The 21,460-nt window shown below is 46.8% G+C and overlaps 1 protein-coding gene across 1 annotated transcript in view; it reads left to right on the top strand.

Moving 5' to 3' along the window:
- Positions 1 to 14,962: 14,962 nt before the first annotated feature.
- KIF5B (kinesin family member 5B) overlaps positions 14,963 to 21,460 on the top strand; it is a 60,333-nt gene continuing 53,835 nt past the window's right edge. The window contains exon 1 of the mRNA XM_075587726.1: positions 14,963 to 15,362. Coding sequence (XP_075443841.1) covers positions 15,237 to 15,362 — 126 coding nt within the window. The 5' untranslated portion in view covers positions 14,963 to 15,236. The remainder of the gene's footprint in view (positions 15,363 to 21,460) is intronic.

Raw genomic sequence — 21,460 nt, 5'->3', positions numbered from 1 at the left:
CTAATGACTCTGACATGATAGTACAGTCTTTCAGGATCTTCAAACGAGACATTCCTGATTGTATTGCTTCTTGAATACTGGAAAACCAGATCTTCATCGTTCTTAGCAGACAAGCTGATGCAATCAGCAGCAATTAAATCCATTAAAACCATATAATGGTTCTGGCTTTTTTTTTAGATCCGTAAAATATTTTGTCCACGTTTTTAAGGTCTTCCTGCTCCTCTGGTAACCCTAGGGTTCAGGCCATTTCTTTAATCAGCTAATCAATATTGTCAAGGTTAAAGTTGGAGTGATCTTCTCTGACCTCCTCTTCATCTGAATGCAAATATGGAACTGATGTACCCTCTTGTTCCAAGTCCCGGCCGTAAAAATATGACTGCTTCATAGGATCCACATCTCCTCTTATGTGCCTGTGTGCAAGAGCTTCCTGTCTCCACTGATGTTCTGCTTTCTGGCGTGGGGCGATGATGTCACTAGTGCCTCTGCATATCCCAAATCTCCTTGTACGAATATCTGGCACCTCCTTTTTAGTTATGTCTTGTTAATAAACATTTTTTCATTCACTTTTTTTGACCCCGATTCCCTTGGTTGTGCGCTGCTTCAATTTTGTTTCCGGAGCAGGGAGTCATCTGCATCAAGGATGGAGCGTGCGGGCTCTCGACTTCTGAATTCAATGGAGGGAATTAGGCATGCGACTTTGTGGATGGGGCTGCAGAGGGAGTAGAGCCTACCACAGGTACCCATCTGGAATGAATGTGTCCGCTGTGGTGGCACGAGACCGACCGACAGGATTAGAGTGGGTCCTGGGTGGCGGTAGGTCAGTGCGGCAGCAGACCGTCATTGAACTCCGCACCAGAGGACGCCGAGAGCAGTGTGAGAGCGTCTCTGTTAAAGATGAAAAATAGTCCTCCAGAAGACAGACGACTGACCTGAAGCAGGCATAGGAGGGACTTATAAGGCCACAAATCCATCAGAGATCTGTGGCTTGCCTTCAGATAAAGTCTATTCCCTCGTGTCATGCGCAGACATGGAGAAACAGGAGATAAATCTCACTCATGCTGATTTTCTGCACTATACATATCTCCTCTCCTTTTTAAACTCTTCTCTCCCTAAGACCAAACACTACTTTTCCTCATTCATCAACACTCACATATCCAATCCATGCCGCCTTTTCGCTGCATTGACTTCCTCCTCCGGCCTTCTTCTCCCACTTCCCACTATTCTTTGTATGTATGTCTTTATTTATATAACAAAATTATTAACAGTGCAACACTTCTACACAATGAAAAACAAAATACTTGCGGTTAATCACCGGTGCTCCAGGGTCAGGGAAATTCTGTAAAAATCCTAGACTAAGGCATAGAAGGATCCAAGGTACTACGGATTTCTTAGAAAAATTTATTATCAAAAATCAGCATAACGTTTCAACCTTCTCTGAGGTCTTTCTCAAGTGACTAACACTCATGTTAGTCACTTGAGAAAGACCTCAGAGAAGGTTGAAACGTTGTGCTGATTTTTGATAATATATTTCTCTAAGAAATCCGTAGTGTCTTGGATCCTTTATGCCTTTATTTATATAGCGCCATTAATGTACATAGCGCTTCACAGTAGTAATACACGACAATCATATAAATAACATCCTGGGAATAAGTGCTTCCGACAAAAGTAACATTTAGGAATAGGCGTCCCTGCTCCAAAGAGCTTACAATCTAATTATTTCACTTCTCCTCAAGCCTTTGTCGATCACTTTAAAGGCAAGGTAGATGCTACCCACAATGAGATTACTTCTGTTCCTTCCTGTTAGGATGTGCTCACCACAAACGAGACGGGACCACGGTGCTGAGGTGGGAAGGTAGGAACACCACCCACAGCCACGAGGGCACGTCTTGAAAGTAGATTGGTCTGGGATTCCGGATCGGGGCAGGAGAGGTACGGTTGGTAGAGAGTGCCGTTTACCAAATCCAGGGTTAGAGAGAGGGAAGTTGTCGTTTACCGTAAGCCAGGATCGGGATGCCAGAGGTGCGGAGAGTCGAGTAGCCGTGTGCCGAGTTCGGGATGCCAGAGGTACAGGAAGACGTAGCGGAAGCCGGTAGGTACACGAGGAGGTCTGTAAAAATAGAACTAGGGAGGCAGAGAATGGTAAAGACAACTGGAACTATGCTCAGCCAAAGAGCCAGTGATCTTGGCAGGTATATAAAGGAGAGAGGGTCCAATAGCATTGCAGCCATAAAGGGGTGTGTAGAAGGAGCCAGCTGCAGCAGGGATAGGTCCCTTATGAGTCCCAGGAGATGAGGCATAAAGGGCAGCAATCTGGCTGCATTCAATAGCAGCAACAGTTTGGTTCACTGTACCTTTAAGAGGCGGTTGCGCCTCCGTGTGGCCGCGCCTCTGTGTAGCAGCGCCCGCGGCTGCGTGCGCGGCCCCACGCCCTGATCCGAGGGCAGAAGAGGAAGAAGAACGTGCGCGCGCGCACTGTGCAGGAACTCGCGCGCTTCTCTCCGGCGTCCCTGCGAGGCACGAGGATGTCAGGCGAGGCAGCAGGTAAGTGGGAGATACGCCGTGAATGGCGTGTCTCCATAATCCTTACAGTACCCCCCCCCCTTCAGGAGCGACCTCCGGGCGACCATGATAAGGCTTGGAAGGGTTTTTGTGATGAAAAGCCCGTAGAAGCCGAGGTGCGTGAAGATCCCGGTGAGGAATCCATGAACGTTCCTCTGGACCGAACCCCCTCCAGTTAACCAGGTATTGTACTCCTCCTCTGGAAATTCTTGAATCCAGGACAAACTGGACCTCGTACTCCTGTTGACCCGAAATCATAATCGGAGGTGGAGAAGAAGTTTTCTTGGAAAAGCGAGGGCTGCGAAACACTGGTTTGAGTAAAGATACATGAAAAACTGGTGGAATCTTCATAGAAGGTGGGAGGCGTAGTTCGTAAGCCACAGGGTTAATCCTCCTAACCACGGGAAAGGGACCGAGGAACTTGGGAGCAAGCTTCATGGTAGGAACCTTCAGCCGGATATTCCTAGATGAAAGCCACACCGTATCCCCTGGAACGAACTCCGGCACTTGTCGTCGAAGGCGATCTGCTTGGAGTTTCTGTCTCCCTGTAGCTACCTTCAAGTTCTCCTGTATCTTAGACCACAAAACCTTCAAGTGAGAGACGTGTTTGTCCACTGCTGGCACCCCTGATGGTAGTGAAGAGAAGGGTAACCGGGAAGGATGGAATCCATAATTTATAAAAAACGGAGATTCTTGGGTAGAGTCATTGCGGAGAGACTTCAAGGCAAACTCGGCCCAAGGAAGTAGATCCACCCAGTCCTCCTGTGTATCCGTGATGAAACATCGGAGATATTGTTCTAAGCTTTGATTGACCCTCTCCGTTTGCCCATTGGTCTGTGGATGGTATCCTGAGGAGAACTGAAGAGAGATCCCCAACTTTTTGGAAAAGGCACGCCAAAATCTAGACACGAATTGCGAGCCCCGGTCAGAGACAATGGTAGAATGAACTCCGTGAAGGCGAAAAATCTCCTGAATAAACACATCTGCCAGCCTGGGGGAATTTGGGAGACCCCTCAAAGGAACAAGGTGCGTTTGTTTGGAAAAACGATCGATGACTACTAAAATAGTATTCTTCCCTTTGGACTCTGGAAGTTCCACAATGAAATCCATAGAGATATGACTCCAGGGACGATCTGGAATGGGTAATGGAAGGAGTAGCCCAGCGGGTCTGACACGAGGTACCTTGTTACGAGCGCAAATGCTACATGCTTTGACAAACTCCTCTACGTCTTTAGCCCTCTCTGGCCACCAGAAGGTACGTTGAACCAGATCGTTGGTCTTCCGTATCCCTGGGTGTCCTGCCGATTTAGACGAATGACACCACTCGAGGACCTTCTTGCGGTGTTGAGGTGCCGTGTAGAGTCTTCCCTCCGGAACCTTGAGTCCCCTCGGAGTCTGTGACTGTTCCTACTGAATTTTGCTCATGACCTCAAAGGAGTTGGCAGACAGGATACAACTAGAGGGGATAATAGACTCAAGCTGTTCCTCGGACCTGTCATCCGCAAGAAATTGTCGAGATAGAGCGTCCGCCTTTAGGTTCTTGGAGCCAGGAATAAAAGAAATAAGAAAATTAAATCGTGAAAAAAACAAAGCCCAGCGGGCTTGTCGAGCATTCAACCGACGTGCTCCCTCCAAGTAAAGAAGGTTCTTATGATCCGTAAGAATGGTAATGGGTGTCTCAGTGCCCTCTAAGAAATGTCTCCACTCTTCCAACGCTAATTTGATCGCCAAAAGCTCCCTATTTCCGACATCATAATTCTGTTCGGCGGAAGAGAATTTCTTAGAAAAAAAAGCACAGGGATGCAGTCTGGCTAACGGAGAAGTTCTCTGGGACAGAACAGCCCCAGCCCCAATGTCCGAAGCATCTACCTCCAAGGTGAACGGGAGTCCAGGATCTGGGTGGGTGAGGATGGGAGCAGACACAAAAGCCTTCTTGAGACTCTCAAACGCTTCTTTAGCGGACACTGACCATGATGACGGATCTGCCCCTTTCTTATTGAGGGCGGTTATGGAGGATACGGTATCAGAAAAATTGCGGATGAACCGTCGATAATAATTCGCAAAACCTAAAAAGCGTTGCACGGCTTTGAGAGTAGTCGGAAGAGGCCACTCCAAGATAGCTTTAAGTTTCTCCGGATCCATTTTGAAACCGGAATCCGAGATAACGTAACCCAAGAACGCCACGGATTTAAGGTGGAACTGACACTTCTCCAATTTCGCAAAAAGATGGTTCTCCCGCAAACGTAATAGTACTTGTTGAACGTGTTTAATATGATCTTGAGCGGTCTTAGAAAAGATGAGGATGTCATCTAAATAAACAATAAGAAAAGTGTTGAGAATGTCCCGAAAGATCTCGTTGACAAAATCCTGGAAAACTGCTGGTGCGTTGCACAACCCGAAAGGCATAACAAGATACTCGTAGTGGCCGTCATGGGTGTTGAAAGCAGTCTTTCACTCGTCCCCCTCTCGTATCCTTACTAAATTGTAGGCACCTCTCAGATCCAATTTAGAAAAGATGGTTGCTCCCTGGAGGCGGTCGAATAATTCCGGAATCAAAGGCAGAGGGTAGCGGTTTTTGCGGGTGATATTATTCAAACCCCGATAGTCTATGCATGGACGGAGAGATCCATCCTTCTTCTTGACAAAGAAGAAGCCTGCTCCGACCGGGGAGGAAGACTTACTGATGAAACCCCTCTCCAAGTTCTCGGCAATGTACGTGTTCATAGCCTTTGTCTCTGGGAGAGAGAGAGAATAAGATCTTCCCCTGGGAAGAGGTGCGCCAGGAAGTAAGTCAATGGGACAATCAAACGGACGGTGCGGTGGCAGTACCTCAGAACGTGCCTTGTCAAATACGTCACGGAAATCCCAGTACACAGAAGGTAAGGAGTTGATCTTCTCGGATATGGTAGACACTCCTCCAATCCTCTGGAAAACCCTGGTACATGTCTTGTCACAAGAAGGAGCCCACTGAACCGGTTCCCGATCCGTCCAGTCGATGCGAGGATTATGAAGTTGAAGCCAGGGAAGACCCAAAATCAACTCAGCAGAGGGCGTGTGGATGACATCGAGAGTAATGATCTCTGTATGGACGTCCACGAACTGCAGTAGGAGAGGTACCGTCTGAAGCGTGATAAATGCTGGCTTTAGAGGTCGACCATCGATGGCCTCCAGACCTACAGGCGTCTTCTTGTTGACAAAAGGAATATTGTTCTGTCTAGCAAAAGTTTCATCAATGAAATTACCTGCAGAACCGGAATCAATGAACGCCCATGCCCGGGTGTGGAACCCCTCTCCAGACAGCATAATAGGTAAGACTATCCTTGTGGGAAGGATGTTTTGGATGATGGAAGAAGGGGTCAATATTCCCACTGAAACTTTCCCGGATCTCACTGGGAGCTGGCGTTTTCCCGGTCTATGGGGACACTGGGGCAAGGCGTGAGTGGAATTGCCACAGTACATGTAAAGACCGGCCGTGCGCCTACGTAACTTCTCAGCCGGAGATAGTCTGTTGCCCCCCAACTGCATGGGTTCAGGAATGTCCCCGGAAGAAGATGACGGAGCCACGAAGGAGGGTGCAAGAGTTCTTGGAACCCGTAAACGATAATGAGAACGTTCATATTTACGTTCCAGCAGGCGTTGATCCACCCGAATAGCCAGAGCGATTAAGTCCACTAGGTTAGTAGGGCGATCTTGTGCGGCGAGCTCGTCCTTTAGGGTCTCCGATAATCCTTGCCAGAATGCGGAAGATAGGGCGTCATCGTTCCAACCCGTCTCAGCAGCAAGAGTGCGAAACTCCACCGCATATACAGCAACCGAACGGTCTCCCTGGTTAATGTGGTGAAGAGCGGAAGCTGCCGTTAACTTTCGTGCTGGTGTATCAAAAACTCTTCGGAATTCCTCGACGAAGAGATCGATGTCCTGTGTGAGCGCACCCTGTTGTTCCCAGATGGGAGAGGCCCATGCCAGTGCCTGGTCGGTGAGAAGGGAGTAGATGTAGCCAACCCTGGAGACAGAAGACATAAAGCGAGAGGGAGAGAGACGAAATTGTACAAGACATTGGTTAATGAAACCCCGACATCCATGAGGATCCCAAGCATAATGTCTTGGTGGCGGAATACGTGGTTCCGGAGTGAACGGAGATAACGAAAAAGGATTAGGCTGTGCAGGAGGTGCCACGAGTGGAGATTGCCGAGTGAGGGTTCGGACCTGAGGAGTCAGAGAGTGGAGCCTTTGCTGTATGGTATCCATCCGTCTATCGGATTGCTCCAAAAAAGTCTCTAATTTGGTAAACAGAGCAGTATGGGCATTTAAAGTCCACTCCACCTCAGCGGTGTCCATGTTTGTTGGGCTGAGCATAATGTTAGGATGTGCTCACCACAAACGAGACGGGACCACGGTGCTGAGGTGGGAAGGTAGGAACACCACCCACAGCCACGAGGGCACGTCTTGAAAGTAGATTGGTCTGGGATTCTGGATCGGGGCAGGAGAGGTACGGTTGGTAGAGAGTGCCGTTTACCAAATCCAGGGTTAGAGAGAGGGACGTTGTCGTTTACCGTAAGCCAGGATCGGGATGCCAGAGGTGCGGAGAGTCGAGTAGCCGTGTGCCGAGTTCGGGATGCCAGAGGTACAGGAAGACGTAGCGGAAGCCGGTAGGTACACGAGGTCTGTAAAAATAGAACTAGGGAGGCAGAGAATGGTAAAGACAACTGGAACTATGCTCAGCCAAAGAGCCAGTGATCTTGGCAGGTATATAAAGGAGAGAGGGTCCAATAGCATTGCAGCCATAAAGGGGTGTGTAGAAGGAGCCAGCTGCAGCAGGGATAGGTCCCTTATGAGTCCCAGGAGATGAGGCATAAAGGGCAGCAATCTGGCTGCATTCAATAGCAGCAACAGTTTGGTTCACTGTACCTTTAAGAGGCGGTTGCGCCTCCGTGTGGCCGCGCCTCTGTGTAGCAGCGCCCGCGGCTGCGTGCGCGGCCCCACGCCCTGATCCGAGGGCAGAAGAGGAAGAAGAATGTGCGCGCGCGCGCACTGTGCAGGAACTCGCGCGCTTCTCTCCGGCGTCCCTGCGAGGCACGAGGATGTCAGGCGAGGCAGCAGGTAAGTGGGAGATACGCCGTGAACGGCGTGTCTCCATAATCCTTACACTTCCCCCTCCTGTCTGCTTCTACCTAAACCTCCTCCTTTATAAGGGATCTGTCTGAACATCCAGGAATTGACATCATCTGGTCCGAAGCTACCATGGCCATCCTGCCCTTACTCCCCTCACAGGAAATCAGCCTCTCTTTGGCTCTCATTGCCAGCAACTGCCTCTGGCCTTAAATAGCAGGCAGTTGCTACCAGTCTTTGCCTGCCGCGACCTCGGAACTGGACCCGACTACCCTTTGGCTGCTGCGACCTCTGAACTGGACCTGACTACCCTTTGCCTGTCACCTGCCTCGACCTCTGAACCGTACCCGATTACCCCAGCATCCCATGCCTCTGATCCCAGGCCAAGCTCGATATATTACACCCTACCTCTGCCCTGCGAGTCTGTATCCAGTTTTAGAGTCAGCAGCGTTACATCCTTCCAATCTTGACTCCCTTTAACCTTTGCAGATTTGGAAGTTTCTAAGTTGATTTTTTTCTTCTCCCTCTACCACAAGCCTTCTCGATCCTATCCCCTCACTGTCCCCACTCTCACCCACATCTTCATTTCCTCTGTCAATTTCCCCTCCTCCTTAAAGCATGTGGTGATCACATATAATCTCAAAAACACCCTAGACCCTATATGCCTTACTAAATACCACCTCCAGAGTGCTAGACCGTCTCGTGTTCTCCTGTATGATAAACTTTCTAAATTCCGATGCCCCCATAGTTCCTTTGTGTAATCTTCCGTCTGGGTGTTGGCTGCTAAAAGCACATTAGGACTTAAGGTTATGCTCCTCCCAGTGGTAACACAGCAGACTGTGTCACAAGAGGTATAAAGGAGAGTAGCATACAATTCTGGGAGAGTTCCAGCGTGGCAGCAGAAGAGAAGCTTCAGAGCTTAAAGGTAGGGAAGATGTTCCCCAATGTATAGCCTAGGACAGGCCCCCCTTTTATTGTATTTAGACAGGGACAGTGTCCCAGCAGTTAGGATCCTTTAGTATGGCCACATAAAGTAAGCGCATGTCCCAAGAAGGGGAATGCAGACATGCCTCAGTAGGCCAATCAGAAGTGCCACCAGGATGTCTGGAGATCAGCCCTACAAGCAGATCCCCATCCAGTGTTTAGTACCCCCTGAGGAAGTGGTAGTTCCAAAGCAGGAGTGGGGAAGTAACAGTAACTTTATACAGTCCAAGCCAGGATCTCAGCAGGGGCCCACACTAAAAGGAACTGCAAGAATGTTGATAAGAGGGGCCAAATCCACCAGATGAGTATCACTAAAGTAACCAGAAGCTATACCCCCCATATGTGTTAAGAGTGGGCACCGAGGGAAGACCTGTATAAGTAGTGATATCTATATAGATAAAAAATATGTGCAATCGAGTCAATCTATATGTACTATGACTGTAGTGTTCCCAAGCATGGGAACATTAATGAAGATTGAGGTTGCACTAGAAAATCTCCTGGTGCCCATCTTTTTCATCGCCCAGCAGACCAGTGACAGCACCTGAGACAATGTAAATCATTACAGGTACCTTCTACACTACTACACCGATGTAACTTCTCTATGGAGCCGGGCAGGGAGGGCTACATTTACAATCTGGCTTTCGTACAGCTCACTTAACAGAGACTGTGCACACTAAAGTAGCCAATGATCTGCATGAAGCAAACTCCCAAGGTCATTTTTAAATACTTATCCTACGGAGCTGTCTTCTGTTGATCACTCGCTACTTCTCCTTCATATTCGAAACTCTCGTGGTATCCACAACAAACCTCTATTCTGGTTCTCATCATACCTCTCCCATCGCACATTTTCGGTCTGTTACTAACATGTCTTTGTCTCCTGTTGATCTTCCGGTCAGTATACGTAGGGCTCTGTTCTGGGACCTCGCCTTTTCTCTCTCTCTATACACTATCACTTGGTAACCTCATCAACTCTTTTGGCCTTGGGTATCATCTCTATGCAGATATATCCATCTTCCCCTACCCTCACTCCTGCAATCCAGTCCCAAGTGTCTGATTGCCTCCTGGCAATGCCCTCGTGATTGGTGCTACGCCACTGTAGGCGGACGCTCACAGAGGTATGCAAGGGAGACTGATTATAGTGAAATTAAATAAGCCTTTTATTGCGCCTGCTTCCTTAACATCAGGAAACCATCCAAACAAGGGGTAAGCAAAGCTTCTATTCACTTGGGAGTATTTCTAGTGAAATACTATGCAGTTCACAACTCCCTTAGATAAGCATGTCTCCCAGCCCCAAACATATAGCATGAATTAAGCAGATATAAGAAGTCTTGTAAATAAAAGTCTTATCTGTTTCTTGTGGTTTGGAGGGAAAATCTTCTCTGACCCTGGTTGCTACCTTTTCTTCAGGGTTTGTCAGCATTCAGGTTTAGAAGTTTCCCCTGTGTCTTGAAAGCAGCTCTGCTGTTTCTTCTGGCAGGGCTCAAGACAAGTGTCTCCAAGTTCAGCTCAGGTGTGAGCTAAGGAGTCTCACTTCCTGTCTCAAAAGACAGGCTTTTCTAAGCCATCTAAATCAGGCAGGTGGTGTTTGTTAATTGACTACCAGCAGTTAACCACCACACTGCTGGATTAGAGGCACATTACCTGAACAGGGATAAATCCCCTGTTACATACCTCCCCTGTTTGTGGGAAGCTCGGGCTTGCCATGGCCAAAGCCCATCCTTCCACTCTCATTCTAGATATCTCTGTGACTTGAATGAGAGTGGATGGAGGAAGAGAACCCTCAGTCCTGCTGGGATTGCAGCCCTTTCTCCAGTTTATTCGTGTCTCCTCCCGAAGGTGCTTGAAATCAGCACTCCTCAGTCGCTCGAGGAGGACTTTTTCCAAGTATAGTCTTTTTGCTATGTGCGCGGTCATGAGATTTCCCTCACGTCGGGTGCTCGTCTTATTGTAGGCATACTGTATGGCAGCAGTTGCAGAGCGTTTAAAAACAGCCCTTTGAGTTTTCCGCTCTTGAAGCTGTCTCTCTGCTCTTTTCCCACTCAATGGGGTTGCTAGATCAGCCTCTTTGGGGTTAATTTGCAATTCCACACCCACTTCCAGAGAATGTCCCATCTTTTCAGCTTCATCAGCTAAGGATTCTTCTGGTTTTGATTCAGCACGTGTACCTTCTTTTGTTGCCTGTTGGGTAATCAGACGTTCCTGCAGCACTTGAATTTCTTTAACAGCCTGCAGATTGTCTTCCTGCAGAGTTTGCTGCTTCTCCTCGGCCTTCTCGAGGTGCACAAGCAGACCTTGCAGTTGGTTCTGCAGTCGGTGCTCTGCTTCAAACATCTCACCTTCCAAAAGTCTATTTATTTCTTTAAGCTCGTGCAGCTTTTAATTTTTTACCTTGACGTCGTTTGTCAAATTAAAATTTTCTTCTTTGAGTTTTAAGTTTTTTCTTTGTAATCTTAAATTTTCTCCTTTTTCAGTGTCTGTACTATTCAGGGCCTCCTTGCAGTCCTCCTTCCATTTACGCACATCTGCTTTGAGAATTACAGTCTCCTGGCGTGAGACTTCCTTCTCTAGGTTGAGGGTCTGAAGCGCCTTCTGGGAGACTTGGAGATCTGTATTAAGAGTGACAATTGTTTCTTTAGAAATGTCCAGCTCCTCAGTGAGACTGTGTAGTTCCTTTCTGGAAACTTCCCGATCTGTGCGGCAGCTGTTGGTCTCATGATGTGAGGCATCCAGTGCTCTGCGGAGTGTCTGAACCTCTTTCTGAGATACGTCCACCTCTGTCCGGACATTGTTGACCTCCTGTTGTGAGGCATTCAGCTTTACGCGAAGAGTGTGAACCTCTTGCTGAAAGACTGTCATCTGCTTTAGTGCCTCCTCATACTTCCGCTTCAGCTTAGTCATCATTTTATCAGATTGGCTTTGCTTTTCATCCATGCCGGAAATAGTAGCGTTTGCAGTATCTAGCTCAGTCTTGAGATCGTCCAATTCTGTTCCAGATTCAGAGTACATTGCGAGCATCATCTTCTGTAACTCAGCATTATCTTCTCTCTCAAGTTTCAATTGTTTTCGAAGTAGATCACAGTCACGCCTGGCAATTTTCAGGGCATCTTCAGGGCTGGTCAAGGGATCGTCACTCACTGGTTCCGGCTCAGCGTCCCTGGGATGACTGGTTGAGGGTTCCTCACTGTTGGCACTAGACAGACACTTCTTTGGGGTACACGACTTCTGCCTTGGGCCCTCTGAATATTCGGTTATCTGCGGGACGAATTCTCCATATTCTCTAGGCTGCAGGGCATCTCGGTCCCCCTTTTTCTCCACAGGATCTGCGGACGTGTCTGTTCCTTCCACGGTACATGAAGAACCGCTTTTCTTTTTTCGCCTTTTTGTTTTCCCCTTCAGGGATACTGGGGTCTCCATCTTCATTTGAAATTTTAGCAGCGTCACTGGATCCACCCGGCTTTTCTTGTAACTGTAATAGCTGATGGAAATATTCGGTGATCCACTGATCCCGCTCTGTCTCCTGCTGATCATATTCGTCAAAGGGAGCGGTCTTTTTGGTTCGTGCCGAGTTCAGGCATCCCCACCATTCTTGGGGTGTTTTGTGGCTGTGACTCGGTTTGGGTTCCCCGTAAGAGATGTCTTCCTCTTTATTGGACTGGAAGGGCCACTCTTCTGTGGGGTAGGGTTCATTACAGGAACGCTGCATCTTGTCCTCCATTTTTAGGCTATCAGGTGTAATTTTCTTCCTGACCTCAAGAGGCGCTATTGCAGCTGTTGCCACTGTATTTGCTAGAACCCCCAATTGTGGTAGTCCTACAGGTGGGCATATTTTGCTTGTAGAGGTCGTAGCTCTCACAGGCATCTCTGTAGACTTTTTCTTTCTTGGGTAAGTTTTACAATATCAGCAGTACTGTGCATGCATTTTCTCTCATCAGGTATACAAGATGTGCAGTTGCTAGGTAAAAACATCTATTTGCTTTACGCCATTTACTTGCTAGGTGTAATCTCTCATTAGGTACGCTGAATGTGTAGGTGCTAGGTAAAAACTTCTGTTTGCTTTACACCATTTACTTGCTAGGTACAATCTCTCTGCTGCATGAGATTTTTTTTTTTTTTTTTTTTTTTAGTTGCTCAGACTGTTTGTAGGCAAAAAGCATAAAAAAATTTCACAGAAAAAATCTCTGGTCCTTTTTAACTTCAAAGACCCCCCTCTCATCCCACTTCAGACACCATATGTAGGTGGACGCTCACAGAGGTATGCAAGGGAGACTGATTATAGTGAAATTAAATAAGCCTTTTATTGCGCCTGTTTCCTTAACCTCAGGAAACCATCCAAACAAGGGGTAAACAAAGCTTCTATTCACTTGGGAGTATTTCTAGTGAAATACTATGCAGTTCACAACTCCCTTAGATAAGCATGTCTCCCAGCCCCAAACATAAAGCATGAATTAAGCAGATATAAGAAGTCTTGTAAATAAAAGTCTTATCTGTTCCTTGTGGTTTGGAGGGAAAATCTTCTCTGTCCCTGGTTGCTACCTTTTCTTCAGGGTTTGTCAGCATTCAGGTTTAGAAGTTTCCCCTGTGTCTTGAAAGCAGCTCTGCTGTTTCTTCTGGCAGGGCTCAAGACAAGTGTCTCCAAGTTCAGCTCAGGTGTGAGCTAAGGAGCCTCACTTCCTGTCTCAAAAGACAGGCTTTTCTAAGCCATCTAAATCAGGCAGGTGGTGTTTGTTAATTGACTACCAGCAGTTAACCACCACGCTGCTGGATTAGAGGCACATTACCTGAACAGGGATAACTCCCGTTACAACCACCTTAAAAATAATGTCTAAAACTGAGATCCTCATATGTCCCCCTAAACCTGGCCTAGTATCCCTTTACATCACTGTAAACAATACTACCATCTATCCTGACGCCAAAGCACCTTGCTTAGGGGTGATTTTGACTCCTCCCTTTCCTTCTCCAGTTACAGCATGGCTAAAATGTGTTGCTTCTTCCTCCATAATTTAGTCAAGATGCGCCATTTCCTCAGTCAATCTACTGCTAAAACTGTAATGGATGCCCTTATCCTCTCCCGTCTGGATTATTGTAACATACTAACAGGCCTCCCTGCCTCACAACTTTCTCCTCCTCTTCTGTCATCAGTGAAGCGGTCACGAGTGCCAAAAGGTACCGTGCCACTCTGGTGCCGTGGGCACTCAAAGGATTAATGAATAACCCCCTAGTAATATAATGTATGTAAGGCAGTTGGAAACATGCGTTAGCAAGTTTAACAAAATCTCTATTCTATGCCTTGTATTTCCTACATCTATATTCTGTGCATTGGTTTACGGTACATCTAATGATTATTTAGAAGTGTCAAATTGCACAGGGATTTACACAGGAGGTGTAATGTATTGAAAGCCTCTCTGGCAGCAAGAGAGCGAGTGGCCACCTCCATAACCGTACATCTCCAATCCAATATAAAAGCAGCACTGGTACAAGCTTCATTGGGCCAACAGAGAGGTGGCTATTTATCAGCTATATAACTTTTAAAGATCCCAGCTGCTTCATATTTTTGACAGATTTTGGTAAAGGAAATCACTAAGTACTTTGATAAAGGGGACCAAACAGTGGCAGTGGTACCATATATGCTGACCAAGCAGCCGCTAACGGACCCCACTGAATCGGGGAGTACCATTTGTCTCCCATTCTACATACGATAGTTGCCGCTTCTGGTCGCATGTGCAACACTCCTCCCCCCCCCCTCATTAACTCACTGGGACCCCCAAAAAACCTGGAGCCGTTCCTAGGAGCACATTGTGTTACGGGTGCGTCTTCTTCGAAAGAAAAGTTGAGCTGTCAATATTGCACCCTAAACCTTTTATGAATGTACTGTTTAGTATAAAGTTTTGCCCATGCTGACCATGCATTGCAGGCCCCTTTGGCATTCAATGGGTTAAAGGTGGCAGCTTGCACCTGCTCAGGTGATCTGCAGCCAGGCAGCAATCCTCACTTTTCAAGACAGCACCATTTGCTGGGCCAGTCAATCCTTTCATCTCGTTATCCTATACAAGGCGTCATAGTTTCAGGTTAGACGGCACAAACATGCAGTGCTGCTTTAATGACTCTGCAAAGTATTCCCCCCCCCCATGCACAGCTCAGGCTGGGGACAAAGAAACCCGCACCCTCCTCCTCCTGCTGACTCAACCCGGTGACGTCACCCCAGCCTATCCCGCGCAACGTCATCTTGTAGCTGAGCCCCGCCCTTCCAACCCCTCCCGCGCATGCGTAGGAAGCGACCGCGGAGTGGGCGAGCGGTGACGTCACCGCCAGTCAACCGCCGACAGAGGGGAGGAGCATCGCCGGCCTCCGCCATGGCCGCCATGTTGGATGGGAGCTAGGTGATCCCTTCCGCCCGCAGAGCTCGGCGGCGCATTGATCGGACGGGGAAGGAGGAGGAGGCGGCGGCGGTTTTATTAATTCATTAATTAACCTTTCCCGCGACAGGCCGCCTCCGGTTTGGCTGAGTAACCAGCCACCCCCTCCCTCCCGGTGTAAAGCGGTCAGGAAGAGGCGGAGCCGGTGGGAGGGCGGCCTCGGACGACAAGATGGCGGACCCGGCGGAGTGCAGCATCAAAGTGATGTGCCGCTTCAGGCCTCTCAACGACTCAGAAGTAGTCCGGGGGGACAAGTATGTGGCCAAGTTTCAAGGGGAGGAAACGGTGATCGTTGCGGTGAGTGTGGAGGATGAGAAGGAAGAGGGGAGGGCCTCATAACACTTAGATTGTTAGCTCTTCGGGACAGGGTCTCCCCTTTGGGACAGGGTCTCCCCTTGCCTTATGTTGTCATTTTACCTGTCGCACTTATCGCCCATTGTCTTGTCATTTGTTTACCCTGTGCTGTCGTTTTGTACAGTGCTGTGTACTTTGTTGGTGCTATATAAATTACAATGATACATACATTTTATAGATTCATTCTTTTGATATCGTCTACTAACCAGTGCCAGGCAAATCCCAGCCAGGGAGTGTCATTTAAAATATAAAAGCAGTCGTTGCTGTGGCTTGATGAAGGAAGGTGACACAAGGGAGGGGAGAAGGGAGGGGAGGAGAGAGGGGGAGGCAAAGCTGGGTGGACAGTGGCTTTACAAAATCTGTGGTATATGTGAGCAAGAACAAATTAATGGCTGCAGGAGCTTGTTCTATTGGTCTTTAACCCCTATGTTGCCAGAGGGGTGTGGCTGGTCCCTCTGCCAGCGAAGGGGTTGATGGGGAGTAGTTCTAGTTTGGATTGAAAAAGCAGCATAACCAGTGGCCAAAGTGTCTTAAAATAAGTAGTGGTACTGTGCCAGTTTGTAAAATACAGACTATAAGAGATAAGCCATATGTATGCATTAAAAATAAGGGGGAAACTGAATCCCTTAAGAATACAAAAATATAGGGAAAAAAAATGTTGGCTTGAGAATAAATGTATGGTACTCATCACGCTGAGCAGTGTTGAACGTGTGAGCAGGAGAGCGCAGGAGAGCGCAGCAAAGGGGATTAGGCCCCGGTGTCGGCGCTGTGCGGGTGGCAGTGCGTGCAGTTGTGATCCCCGGTCTGCGGTGAGCTGGGGGATGAGGGGGGGCGCGGCCATGACACCACCCGGCAGGTTCGCCCTCATTGACTGAACCGCCGGGGGCGTGGCTACCGCGCTCGTCGCCAGTATTGAAGACAATTTGACTGTCTTCAGGAAAAACTGGGTCGTGCAACGCGGCGGTGAAGGGAGCTCTTGGGCCCGGCCCCATTGAGGGGTGGTTCTTGTCCCTGCAGCACACGCCATAGCGCGCGCTGCAGCAGGCACCGGGGACCTAGCCTAAGCTCTGTGAGAGACCTTGATAGTTCAGTGGTATATTTGGGCTGTATGAATTGAAAGGGATCTGGAATCTTTTCAAATACATCCTTAGTACCTGGGGTGTAAAAGGTAACCTGTGCCTTAATTCACCAACAATGCGCACAAAGGGGGGAAAGGAATTGTAGAGAACATTATATTTTATTATTTATTGAAACTATATCATATTCTTTGACGAATCGGAATGGTGTTAAGGGATTGTAAATAAAACCATTGCACCCGCTCATTTAATCGCTCTTCAACCACTGATGCTACCACTTTGGGGCCAGGTGGGTCATTAATGCAGTAATGGCAACAAAATTGTTTTGCGACTTGTTGCAGGCTCTTTGGCAGTGAAAGGTTTGTGTTGATGTAGGGTTTTGACAAACTACTTAATTCTTGGCGGATATTAAAGTGGCAAGCAGTTGGCAGTACAAGCTCTGAAGTGGAAACAACCTCAGTGTGCGAGTGGGACTTGAAGTCGTCTGGTTCTCCAGGTAACTACATGGAAATTAGCTAGACTGTGTTTGTATTGCTGTCCCATACTAAGAGTTAAGCCTCTGGAGTAGAAGACATTCCATTCTGGTATGGCTGGTATAGTTTTCATCGCTTTTCATGTACTAAACTTTAGATTGGATAGTCTTTGGGGTAATGTGACTGCAGTTCATTGGTGGAATAATGGGGTACTGCAGTTTGAAGTGGGGATACCCTCAGGTTCACTTGATCTTGAGCAATTTTTTTATAGGTCAGTTATTCGGAAGTACGAAATATCGAGTGCTGTGCAGTGGTTGGCAAAAATCTTTATTTAGTTTATCTTTCATTCAGAGTTCTTAAGTAAATGGATTTACTGCCTTTGATTGGCCATCATTACATGGGGTATACATTTGACCTGAAAGTGCAACATTTCCAGCTCTATTCAGGCTTTCCCAATTCCTCATCTACTCCTACACATCACATACCACAGGAATTCAATGTGTTTTTTCCCCCTGCAATGATGGGTTAAGGGAACCTGGTTCTAAAGTGTGAAACTACCAACTACATGCAAAATTGGACAAATCCCTTATTCTCTGTTTTAGTGACAAAATTAGTTTTTCCGCACTTCGGAACAAAGTGTGCTTGATCTTTGCAAGAGCTTTCAGTCGGAGGTCTCTAAATCCCGATGTTCAGTATGGCCATATTGCTTTTCGTACCATGGCATGCATGCTAGCAGTAGTTTTTAAAAACTTAATGCAACTCCATCTCAATGTTAACTCCCAGGGCATAAATGGTAGATGAAAAAGATAAAATAGAAATGATAGTGTGGTGCTCTGTTAATAGTGAATTTAAGTGAAAAACGATATGAATTCGCATAATTAAAGTTGTTAGGCATTGGTATAGATATCAGTCAGCTAGGGCTTCATCTCATCATATGGACATGCAAATAACAAGTGACCTATATAGTTTCATTTATTTTAGTGTGGTTAAAATGGAGATAGTGCTACTAAAAAGAATAATAATAATAATAATAATAATTTTGGTAGCTTTTAAGTTAGATGATGGGGTGCATCTCACTTTCAGAAAGACCTTGCTCCAGCAAACGTAGATCTTGGCATTTCTATCCCACTAATTACACATACGGAGCAATTTTATTTTATCTATTTTCTCCCTTAACCACTGTTCTATTACTCGCTCCAGTCATACCTGGAGATTTATAATATGATAATGTAAAATATTGCTATGATACATGAAGGGCACAAATCAAAAGCATGATGAACCTAGCTCCCAGAGAAATCATAATCTTAAGTGGGTGGTGGGAGACAAAGATTGTAGTTGTAAATTGAAACACCTGTCTGAGTAGGTCCACTGGCAATTTTAACCCAGGCTGTTCTGAAAAGCTGTGTAATGCGGCAGACATAAGCTTATAGGTGTTCATGTCAAAAAGGATTTGAAGCAAAAGGTGACACGGTGTGTTCATTTGCATGTAATTTTCTAGAATCGCTGGCTGCAGGGGAAGCACTGTATACTAGGACAGGGGTGCACAAACTTTAACCCCCGGCCTGCTCTCCCCACCTGCTCGCGCCCCCCTCCTTACCTTGTCTCCGGCGTTAAATGATGCCGTGGGGTCACGTGACCCCACGGCATCATTTGATGCCGCGTTGCCATGGTGACACATCGCCGAAGACCAGGTAAGGGAAGTTGCATAGGCCTCACGCGATCCTCCAGCATTTAATTTATATGCCCTGGGGAAGAGTGTTGGCCTCGGTAACAACTGCGCCCCCGAGTTAGCACCGCTGTGCTCGGAGATAATGGTGAAAAGCAGGGTTGCAGACCTGTCTGAAACATGAGTGTGCTCAAAAAGTATATTTTCATTAGTTGAAAATATAAATACAGTGAAGACATGTTATGCATAGCACAAAGGGTAAGTGAAAGTTAACTTTTTTAGTTGTCATACATTTTATAATGACAGACATGTTTTTAGGTCCTAAACTGATTTCTGGACTGACCTTTTTCTTTAGTAAGTTTTCCCCCCACTCACCCCCCCTAAACTAAAATCACACATCAGAAGGCTGTGGCAATGTAGGTTGGACTGTATAGGCTAGTATTGGTTAGTTTAAAAGTACTGTTTGTACTATTTGAAGGATAAATGCATTCACACACTTCTTGGAATGATAGGACCCGGTATATTGAAGGGTATGACTTTGAGCAGTCTTCTGATTAAATTCCCCAGTCTTTTACCCCTGTCCAGGTGAAATATAACAAAGTATTGAGGATTGATTAAGGAATATCTTGGTGGTAAGGACACTTCCTTTGACACGAGTGAGTCCAGTTCATCCCAGGGCCAGCTCTTCTGAGTCTTTTGCAAAAACTGCATTGTATGCTTCTCTGCATAGGGCAGTGGTTTCCATTTTGGTTAAGGAACCCCAAGTGAAATTCTGAGAACCCCCACCCATCTGTAATAGCAACTCTGTGATCAGATGCATTGTAAATTCTTCTGTAATTGATACAGTTTTCAATTGACCAGAAAATTACAGTGAACCCTTGAAGGATGCTCGGGGGGTTCCTAGGATCCCTGGTTGAAAAGCACTGGCATAGGGACTCACCGTGTCTGCAAAACTGATGTACCACAGTGTGTATTTTGTCGTACTAAATATTTATTTTGTATTTATGTAAATGTCAGAGTTGTCAGTGCCTTAGTACATTGATGTATATTTATTTGTATTTCCTGAAGGCACATTGCTTTCACAACCCCTGATAAACGATAGCAGTCAGTGCCACCTGTGGCATTTTGCACTATTGGTATTGTGCCCTTTTCTTACTGTAAAGTGCCAGAACGGTTGAATGCTGAGCTATCTGGGTGTGCTGGCTTTTATTAGTCATCTTTCTGCTCGCTGATGCTTTCGGAGTGACTGGTCATAGAGACTTGTTATCTTACCCCTGGCTTTTAGAAGCTTTTCTTGTTTGTTGCTTGTGACTGAAATCCAGCAGAAGTCTAGTGACCACCAAGCTGCTGAGGTTTTCTCATGTTTACCTATTGATCTTGCTCACACTACTGAATAAATGCACATTTATTTAGTCATGTCAGATTTGTGACTGGTCGGCTGAGGGATTGGATATTAATATATGCAAACACACCTGTTCAACTGCTACTGAAGTCTTTCATTGCCATGGCACTGTTCATGTAGTGCTTTATGCGTGTGTGAGAATTGTTATTCAGCTCCTGCAAAATGTTCTAAGGTTGAAACTTTGCTAAACTGGACTTTTATCATCTCATGTGCAACTTTGGGGTGTTAATAATTATTTTACTGAAGTGTCAGTAGCTACCAATCAAAGGTATGTGGTTGTCAGTTGGAGTTACCTGGAGGGAAGCCAACATGCCTATTTTATTATATCTTTGGGAAACAGACCAATATTGTTTGGCTAATTTACTGCTTGATTTATCAATAATGCTCTGGCCCACTTAGTAGGTACTTTTTATAGAGTTTAAAGTTCTCATATTGTTAAGTGAATTGACCAATGAGTTTTCCAAACTTGCAATAAAATGTCATTGCCAAATTGCTTCTCTGTATATTTCCTGGCAGGATTGTAGACTCAATTAAAAAAAAAATAAAAGCTGCAGCAGTTTGCTAATGGGAAAAAAATCCCAGCAGTACATTGTTATGCTGATTTTCAAACTTCATGACCAGTATTGGTATATGGTTACATTAAAGGATGTTTGTCAGATGTTTCTCTTTGGAAATGTAATGTTAGACTGTAACACAAGATTTGACTTTTTTTAATATTTATACTCCAGGTAATAAAACTGAGTACAAACACACATACTTAATTGAAAGAATTATAAGTTGAAGCAAAATATAATTGACAATTTTCTTAGTTATCAGTTGAAACTGTTCTCAATGAGGCTTATTGCTCAATATCCTGCAAATGTGTTTTCTAATCACTAAGGCCTCGGTCCCGCTGCGCTCGTTGGCGCGGGCGGCCACACGCGAGTTCCCCACCAGCAGGGGAATCCTCCCGAGCCGGTCCCGGTCCCCCCTGGCGGCACAGCTTACTACACGCTGTGGCGCGTCAGCCGCTATGGGACACAAGAAAATGGTGATCCCTAGCGTTGACGCGTCACGTGGTATGGCTGTGAGCCAATGGGGAGGGGAGGCTTCGGGAGGAGGAGAGGCTTCGGGGAGCAGGGAGGAGTGAGGAGTGACAGCAGCGTGAGTGCCTGTCTGTGTGTGTGTGTGTGTGTGTGTGTGTGTGTGTGTATGAGTGCGTGAGTGCCTGCCTCTGTCTGTGTGTGTGCGCCTGTGTGTGTGTGTGTGTATATATGAGTGCCTGTGTGTGTGTGTGTGCCTGTGTGTGTGTGTGTATATGAGTGCCTGTGTGTGTGTGTGTTTTACTTACCATCAGCAGCTCCAGCCCGAGCCCGTGGAGGGAGGGAGGGGGGGGAGAGTAGCGGGTCCCTCCGCTCAAGCCACGCCCCCCCTCCCGCTCAAAC

Source organism: Ascaphus truei, chromosome 2 (assembly GCF_040206685.1).
Source record: "Ascaphus truei isolate aAscTru1 chromosome 2, aAscTru1.hap1, whole genome shotgun sequence".
Classification (NCBI taxonomy): Eukaryota; Metazoa; Chordata; class Amphibia; order Anura; family Ascaphidae; genus Ascaphus; species Ascaphus truei.
This window is presented reverse-complemented; position numbering and strand designations above follow the sequence as displayed.